A 9,751-nucleotide genomic window follows, 5' to 3' on the forward strand; every position below is an offset into this window, starting at 1 on the left:
TATGTGAGCATGGAGTGTGATCATCAAGAACAGCGGTGAACAATGCAGTTTCTGTAGATGAAAGGTGTAAACACTGTGGGCATTCACAAACGATTGGTGGCAGTGTGTTGAGAGTATGATTCGTCACGAAAAGTGCTTTTGCAACACGACAGCGCTCGTCGCCATACAAATCGGAAAGCCTATCTGCCCTCGCTGAAACTGAGTTCTAGGTAGTGCCACACCCATCGTTTTCTCCCGGCTTGGCTCCTCTTTTACCACCTATTCAGGGCTATGAGTAAACCTCTGCATGGAGAGGTCGTTTTGCAGACTTCAAGGAACTGCGAGTATATGTCCTGCGATGGGTGCGACAGACTCCAGAAAAGTAGTTCGGGGAGAACACACAGAAGTTAATGGGACAAAGTCAAGAGAAAACACTGGGTGTGGCTTTACCTGCAATACCAATTCAGAGATGGCAGTCGAGGTTTTGCGACACGTGTAGGAACGAGCGTTGTCGTGTTGCAAGATCACTTTTCATGGCTTGCGCCCTCTCCATACACACCCACTAATCGCCTGTGAAGATCCGCAGCGTTTACACCGTCTTTCCATAGAAACCAAATCGTCCAGCGCTGTCCTTGATGATTAAAATCCATGTTGTCCTCTCACATAATCACAGCTGTTGGGAAATTGGACTTTACTGTCCTGGATTACACTTCTAGTGATTGTCCTGTCACCTACGATTATACTTCCAGCATAATGATGAGCCAAACGGCGCACCATGAGTAATGGGAAAATAAAGCGTAAATCAATATGGAACGCTCCTTGTGTATGTGCCGCCATGGACAGTGGCCTTTTGTGAGATTTTTTTTTTTTTAGGTCATCAGTCTTCTGACTACTTTGATGTGTCCAGGCATAACTTTCTCTCCATCTTTTCTTAATCTCAGAGAAACACTGACAGCAAAACTCTTCAGTCATTATACTCGAATCTCTGTTTTACCCTACAGTCTTTCTCCTCTACAGCTCCCTCTAATACCATGGAAGCTATTCCCTGATGTCTTCACACATGTCCTGTCATACAATTCCTACGTCTAATCAGTGTTTTCCATATACTCCTTCCCTCGCCGAATCTACGGAGACCCTTCTCATCTATTACCTTAAAGGTCCACCTAATTTTCAGCTTCTTGACACGACACATACAACTCCAACGCTTCCATAAACTTCTTTCCCGGTTTTCTCACAGTCCGTGACTCACTTCCATAGAAGGCTGTGCTTCATATGTACATTTTCGCACACTTCTTCCTCAAATTAAGTCATATACTTTAGAGAAGTAAACTTTTCTCAGCAAGGAACTCCATCTTCGCCTGTGCTAGTCTGTTGCTTACATCCTCTTCGTTTCGTCCGCCGTATCTAGCAGAATTATTCCACTTATAGCAGAATTGCTCTTGCAGCAGAATTATTTCACTTCGTATATTTTGTGGTCATCAGTTTTGATCATATGTTTCTTTACTTTTGTCTTTATTCGGTTTACACTCGATCGATATTCTGTGCTCAATACGCTGTTCATTTCATTCAGGAGATCCTGAAATAATTCTTCACTTTTTCTGAGGATAACAATTCCGTCAGCGAAACTTACCATTGACATCTTTTCTCCCTGATGTTTTAATCGCACTCATGAATGTTTTTTATTTCCGTCATTACTTCTCCGATGTTCATGTGTAACAGCAGGGGAGAATATATTCCTGTCTTACACCGTTTTTTTTCTTTTTTAACTGACGCTTCCTCCTTCGTCTTCCATTCTTATTGTTCCGTCATGGTTCTTGTATATATATATAGCACATTACTCACCTTCCCCTATAGTTTTCTCATTATTTCAATCGTCTTGCGCCAAGCTACGTCATCAAGCGCTTTTCATAGAGCAATTAATCAATCCTATAAAAGTATCTTGATTTTCGTTAAGTGTTGCTTTCATTATTAAGCACAGTGATATAAGTTCCTTAAAGACAAACTGATCGTCATGTAACAAACTTTCAATTTTCTTTTCCATTCTCCTGTATATTGTGTGCAATTTATGTATGAGCTATTAAGATAATTCTCGAATTTATCTACACTGGCTGTCTTCGGGATTGTGTGGTTGATAGTCTCCTGAAAGTCCGATAATCTCCAATCTCATGTATTGACTTGAATGATATACAGGATGTCCCATCTATCTTGACCACCCTAAATAACTGTTTGTCCAGATGCAAATTACAAAATGTTTCTAACAAATGTTCTTTAGCCGTCAGGGGACATCAATCAGCATGACTGCCTTCGTTATAGCTTTGTTTTTTACAAAGATATGTTCTGCGATATGACTTTTTTAAATGGCACCCTGTATTTTTTATTCAGTAGTTCATTTCCTCTCCTAAAGACCTATTCAAAAATGTACCACAGTGTACCATTCAGTGAAACACAGCGTTGTTAATTACATAACACAACATTGAGTTGACGCTCCCAGTGCTTAGTGCTGGTACTCGGGGTAATGGAATACATCCACCTGCTGACATTGACAGAGGACAAATGTAAACATAAGTAGAATGAACACCCGTCATTCCGTCAACCATCGTCGGTTGAAGAGTTGTGTGAGTAGAATGTACACTAACGAAGAGAAGGTAGAAATGATACTCATCAATGGGGAATGTCAGTTAGTAGAACAGTAATTACAGTACTGTTTTCTTATGTACAGGTACATTTAGTATGGTAGTTTAGTCCTTTTAAACACTGTTGTGTAGAGTAGACATACAGTAACGGCTGTCCTTTCTACAAACTGCATCGACATAACGTTTCTTTTATTGTTGTTGTTGAAGGTAGGCGAGATGCTACGCAGGCAGCGCAATTGCACATAGAGCGACATACTGACAAGAACCCACCTTCCCGACGAATGTTTTCTCGTCTTGTTGCGACGCTTCAGGAAACGGGAAGTTTCAACCCACGACAACGTAATCGTCATAGCACTCGAAAAGACGAAGCTGCCGAAGTTACTGTTCTCGCTTCCGTTGCTGTGAATCCACATGTGAGCACACGACAGCTTGAACACGAGATTGGCATACCTAAAACCAGAGTACATCGTATTCTTACACGTCACCAGTTCCATCCTTACCGTGTACATCTACATCAAGAACTGCATGGGAATGATTTCCAGAACCGTGTACACTTCTGTCAGTGGGCACAGCTGCAAATCCTCGCCAACTTGAACTTCTTCTCCAGTGCTCTATTTACCGATGAATGTTCCTTCTCAAACAAAGGACAGGTAAATACAAGGAACAGGCATTATTGATCCAGCGACAACCCACGATTGCTTGGACAGGTGGAACATTAGCGTCAATGGAGAGTTAACATCTGGTGTGGGATGCTTGGTACTACAATTATTGGCCCTTATTTCATCAATGGTAGTCTAAACGGCACAGCGTAATGCCAACTTTCTCAGACGAATTCTTCCTCCTCTTCTGGATGAAGTACCGCTTAGAACCAGAATGCTTATGTGGAATCAACACGATGGATGTCCAGCACATAATGCCTTGCGCGCACGTCGCGTTCTGAACCGAAGGTATCCTGCCAGATGGATTGGTCGAGGAGGAACAGTTATTTGGCCTGCTAGGTCTCCTGATTTAAATCCTCTGGACATTTTTCTTTGGGGATGGATTAAAGACGTTGTCGATTGCGGTATTCCAACAGCTCCTGAGGACATGCAAGAACATATCGAGCTTGCTTGCAATTCTCTTCAGCAGGCAACACTGAGCCAGTAAATAATTCTTTCATTCAACGAGTGCACCAGTGTATCGGTGTCCAGGGTCACCACTTTGAGCACCTTTGAATGTTCTACTCCTGGGCAATGGTACAGGAGAGTCAAAGTCAATTTTGTGTTATGTTTTCACATGGTTTTCATTTGTTTTCTGACAACTGCAGCAAGTGGACGAGTTTGTGATCCCAGGCTTAAATTCAGTGTTGTGTTAGGTAATTAATAACGTTGTGTTTCAGTGAATGGTACACTGTGATACATTTTTAAATAGGTCTTTAGAAGAGGAAATGAATTACCGAATAAAAAATACAGGGGGCCATTTAAAAAGTCATACCGCTGTTCATATCTTTGTAAAAAGCAACGCTACAACGAACGCAGTCATGCTGATTAATGTCCCCCTGACGGCTAAAGAACATTTGCTTGAAACATTTTGTAATTTGCATCTGGACATCCCGTATTTTTCCAATTTCCCCGAACGATGTTTCATATTTCAAAAGAATGTTGTTCCTCCTTCCTACCTTGCCAAATCGCAAGCCACTCAAAGCTCTTTCAAATTCGATCTCTAATACTGTATCATCTATGTCTTCCACTTGGTCTTCTGTCACTTCATAAAATAGTTCTAGCGCCCCTTAGAGGCCCTGAATGTACTATTTTCATCCATCCGCTATTTACTCTGCGTTTGACAGTGAAGTTCCCTTTGCGCTCTTAATGTTGATGTAATCGCTGTTAGTTTCTCTGTAGGTCTTTGGGTGTGCTGAATCTGCCTTTCCAACGATTATTTTCTTTTTGGTTGCTGTATATTTTCCTACAGCTCTTTCAATTTAGATTCCCTGCTACTCCCATTGACATTATTTCTAAGTGAACTATATTCATTTATTCCCGTCTGTCCCTGAAAATTTGTGCACATCTTTCTTTTGTCGATCAGTTGAGGTATCACCCTATATTTATTCAAAGCTACCTTCCTTGTACCTATGTTTTTTTTTCTGCCCAACTTCTGAGTGCCCTTTTTAGGGATGCCCAATCCTCTCCAACTAAACTGCCTACGCTAGTATTCATTAACGCCCTATCTTTAACATCCGAAAACTTCAGGCACCCATAATTATTCTGCAGTACTTCTATATCTCACGTCTTTACAGTTTGATTCTTCCTGACTATTCACGTGATCTGCGGCCTAATATTCTTCGTTAGTAAATTGTGACTCCTGGATACGCCTTACACTCCAGTATCTGATTTCGAAATCTCTGCCCCATCACGAAATAATCCAGCCAATATCAACCCAATATTTCAAAGTCTTTACAAAGTGTACCTCTTCCTTTTGACACTTTTGAACAGTACATTCGCTATTACTGGCTGAAATTTATTGCAGAGCTTAAAGAGTCTTTCTATTCTCTCATTCCTGCTAACAAGTTTGTATATTTCCATAATTCCATCTTCTGCTCCCCTCTGGCTGTTGGTAGAATGATGGTACTCCACAGGCATTCGGCTGTCGTTGATGACGATTTTTTTTCTAAATTTAAGTTGTGGTCGGAATCGACCCCTTGACCAGCGGTGTTTTGATTAGCAGTGTAAGACGTGTTGTATCTGACTCCAAATGTTCATTGCATGCAGTTTTCTTCGCGATGTTCGCTCGGAAACTGATTATATTGACACTTGTCTCCAGCCATTGTTGGTTAGGATCTTTTTACGACTACTGTTCTTATGCCATGCTACACGGTTGCGAGAATTACACCATTCCTTGTGAACACATTGGGCATTCCGCACTGATACCGAAAAATCGGACAACATTCACAATGCAGTAATGTGCACATTCATTACTGATAGCTCCTTTCTGTCATTGTGTCGTGTCTTCAAGTCGACCCATGTTACTGCGTGATACTATGCAGCTAACTGGAACACACACACATACCACATTAAGACACTTCCTTGCCATAACTTAAGCTGGGTTTACACTAGCAAGTCGCTTGCATAAGTTATTGCTGCAAGTTATTGCGAGCCACTTCAGCTGTGTTTACACAGCAGCGCAAGAATTAAGGAAGATTCTTCCGCAAGTTCTTTGGCAAGAAACTTGCATCAACAACTTGCTGATACTGTTTACATATGTTTTCAGTACCATTACGAGTGTCAGCCTAAGTATAAAATGGCAAGTAGGTGGGTGAGATATGCTGCAGCTCTTGTAACTGTAATGAAAAACGCGAAAAAGAAAAAGAGAAGTATTTGGGTTAGAGAGTGGGTAATGAGAAGATCGCAAAATGGTGCCTATAATAACCTTTTGCAAGAACTTAGTATGGAGAGCATGGATACTTTTGAAAACTTTTGTAGAATGTCCTCGAATGATCTGGAGTGTTTTTTGACGTTAATAGCGCCCGTCATATCAAAACGAGACACAAACTTCCGTACTGCTATTTCAGCAAAACAACGTTTGCTAGTCACTCTACGATTTTTAGCTACAGGCGAGCTACGAGTTAAATAGGCCGTTTCATTTATTTATGTGAAACATACAACCAAAAAAAGTTTGAATTTTGAAATCTTTTCTTTGTAGGAGACTCATACAAGTCCCTAATGTACTTGTTTCATATTCCCGTCAGCACAATTTCTTTGATCGTACCCGATGTATGTAGAGCCATTTTTGACGTCTTGAAAAGGGAATATTATCTGAAGGTATGTGAAAACACACACAATGAAATTAAATTTTTATTGAAATAAACTGCATTTTACAGAATATTCTTATAAAAATGTTTTTTTTTCTAATGCTCATAAAATGGAAAGTGACAAGCAAATTAAATAGAACATGTAATAATTACACATCGTCTTTTCTATACTCCTAAAACAACAAGCGAGTGGATGCAAGTGGCAAAGGGGTTGTGTCTTCAAGTTGTGCTACTTTCTCTGTATTTCTTTCACAGATGTGTCGAATATCGACGAGATTTCATTTAATGCGCTTATCTTCTTTATTCTATCCTTAAAGTCCCAGTTATGTACGTTCCATATTTCGGGGTAGCTCTCCACGGCTTCAATAAAATATTCTGTATCCTGCTTCATCCATTCCCATTTCTCCTCCATTTCTGAAATTTGTTTGCGTATAATACGTAAGATGGTTGCATAAAATGTCGCAACATTAAGTAAAATGTTAAATATGAGTGTTCTGCAGACGAAATACTTACTATAACTTGCGCTTCCCACTTGCAGGAAATAGAAATAAATCCTAAAAGCTGCAAGTTACTTGCAGATATTTCTTGCCTGGTGTTCACACTGGAAGCGGAAAACGTGCAGCAAGTCACTTCCGCAATGAATTGCTGCAGTTGCAAGTCGACTTGGCGATATGTTTACACTCGCAACTCGCGCGGCAAGTTCCTCCACACAAGTAAATTGCTGCAATAACTTGCTAGTGTAAACCGAGCATTACATCATCAGCGGAGGGCCAAATCACTGCCTTCTATACGAGTAGCTTTCCAAAGTGATCAATAGGCGCTTTTAAGGTGATGGTTAATATTTTGTTAGGTGAGTTTTCCAGTGTAGATCGTATTGTTTTGACTGTCGTTGAAAGCAGCCAATGGGTTTTGCAGGTTCGTTCGCCTACATCGACCCGCGGTACCAGGTGCGCACGGTTGAGTACACGGCGGACAAGCAGGGCTTCCACCCAATCGTGAGCCTGCCCGTGGCAGACACGCCGACCGTGGCGGCCGCCAAGCAGAAACACGCTGAGCAGTACGCACGCATCGCCGCCGAGCACCAGCGCATCGCCGCCGAGCGGGAGGCACTGCTCCCGCAGCAGCCGCAGCACGATGGCGACTACAACGCCATCGCCGGTGCGCACCAAAATTACTAAGCAGAGATAAAATTGCACCTGTCGCAGTGCAACCAACTGCTGAACCAAAAATTTTTGCTTCTATTGACATAAGGGAAATAAAAACTCGTTTACAGTATAAGTATCATTATTGCTGCTAATTGTAATAATGCAGGCAAACTAAAGTATTTAATTACATTTACGAGAACATTAATTTTCTTGTACTGATGCAGCTGAGTTTACAATTCGCTATTAACATATCAACATTTCCTACAGCTGTAGCTGACATAAATTGGTTTCCATGTAAATTATATTTGATTTCATCCTCATGCAATGGATTTGCAAGTAAGACTATTAAACAACGATTGTGGGCTTGGAATACTCAACAGCAACGTTAAACAGTGGTTCAACATAAAATTTTTAATCGATTTCGTTGACTTAAAATATAGATTTGAAGCCTGACAGTAGTGTAAAATTTTGGTAGGAAATTTTGGTTAGGAAAACACCTGGTTCACAGACATTCCATTGAAAGACGTTATATTAAGACTGTTGTACACTGACATTCTACTTATACTATAATGATGTACTGAATTATTTTAAATTAAAGTTTACTAAACAGTTTCTTTGGCATTTATTTTTTGAAAGAGATTAGAACAAGATGTCCATGATTCTTTACTTTACACTTTACTTGTATTATCATACTACGAATTTGCGAATTTGCTTTGCTACAGACTGATGGAAGATAATGGCTCTAGTCGTCGTCACTGACACTCTTCTATTTTTTATTTTATACTATAGAACATCTTTGCTCTATCGTCTTAGCAACTGACTGACAAAAATCTATTTTTTTTTTTTCGAAAACATTTATTCAAAGACACAGAGGCAAGGAAAATGTAGAGAATGCTCCTAGTGGTAATAATCTGAAATGGAGCATTTGTATTGTATTTTATTGTATTGTATGTTAACCAGGAGCCTAGAAACGACGGAGAGGCTCCATCTCCACCGCAGTTGCAGTGGTCCACAACCCCACAATGACTACCACAGTCCATTTCACCCCTCTTCCCCAACAGACCGAACCACTCTTTCAGGGTTATTGTGCGGTTTGGCCTCCAGTGGACGCCCCCAGGGAATGACTCACACCAGAAAAGTGTAACCCCTATGTTTGCATGGTAGAGTAATGGTGGTGTACGCTTACGTGGAGAACTTGTTTGCGCAGCAATCGCAGACATAGTGTAGCTGAGGCAGAATAAAGGGAACCAGCTTGCATTCGCCGAGGCAGATGGAAAACCACCTAAAAACCATCCACAGACTGGCCAGCTCACCAGACCTCGACACAAGTCCGCCAGGAGGACTCATGTGAGGGACCACGTGCTCCTTCCTGGTGCGGAAAGCCGTGCATTAGATCACACGGCTAACCAGGCGGGCGAAATGGAGCATACTAACATTCTTACCATTTCTACGAATCATCACTAAATGGTATTTGCATTCCATCCAAGACAGGAATGTGTGGTTCTCCATTTCTATGAAAACAGTATGCAGCAGCTCCAAATTATGTCATTTCTGTCAATACTAATAAGCAATTTATAGTGTCACAATAAATTATGTATGTGTGCTAGCTGTTTAGCTTATAATTTATTCCAGTCTTCTGAAATACTTCAGCAACATAAAATCTGAAATTTAAGTATAGGTCTGGGAACAAGGTAACACTTAGACAGTAATTCGGTTTGTACAGTAATTTATTAATAACAGTTCAACACTTTATGCCTTTTGGTCAACAACTGTCTTCAGAACCGATGATATAAAATCAAAGCCAAATATGAGAATAAAATAGGTAATTGTTATGAAGATGTATGTGTGTGTGCAAAGTTAAAACAGTATGATACATACTGGAGTACCAAAGAAACTAGTATAGGCATGTGTATTCACATACAGAGATATGTAAACAGGCAGAATTCGGCACTGCCATCGGCAATAAGACAAGTGCTGCTGCAACGGCAGGTTATCAAGATTTAAGTGAGTTTGAACGTGGTGTTATAGTCGTTGCACAAGCGATGGGACACGTCATCTCCGAGGTAACAATAAAGTGGAGATTTTCTCTTACAACTATTTCGGGAGTGTACCGCAAATATCAGAAATCCTGTAAAACATCAAATCTCCGAAATCGCTACGGCTGGAATAAGATCCTGCATGAACAGGACCATTAACGACTGAACAGA

General features: G+C 40.7%; 1 protein-coding gene across 1 annotated transcript in view; it reads left to right on the forward strand.

The window, feature by feature from the left end:
* The window catches only part of LOC126203129 (uncharacterized), a 124,930-nt gene extending 116,774 nt beyond the window's left edge, over positions 1-8,156 (forward strand). Inside the window, exon 3 of the mRNA XM_049937377.1 lies at positions 7,315-8,156. Within this exon, the coding sequence (XP_049793334.1) occupies positions 7,315-7,577 (263 nt within the window). The 3' untranslated portion in view covers positions 7,578-8,156. The remainder of the gene's footprint in view (positions 1-7,314) is intronic.
* The last annotated feature ends 1,595 nt before the right edge of the window (positions 8,157-9,751 follow it).

This window comes from Schistocerca nitens, chromosome 9, assembly GCF_023898315.1.
Source record: "Schistocerca nitens isolate TAMUIC-IGC-003100 chromosome 9, iqSchNite1.1, whole genome shotgun sequence".
Lineage (NCBI taxonomy): Eukaryota > Metazoa > Arthropoda > Insecta > Orthoptera > Acrididae > Schistocerca > Schistocerca nitens.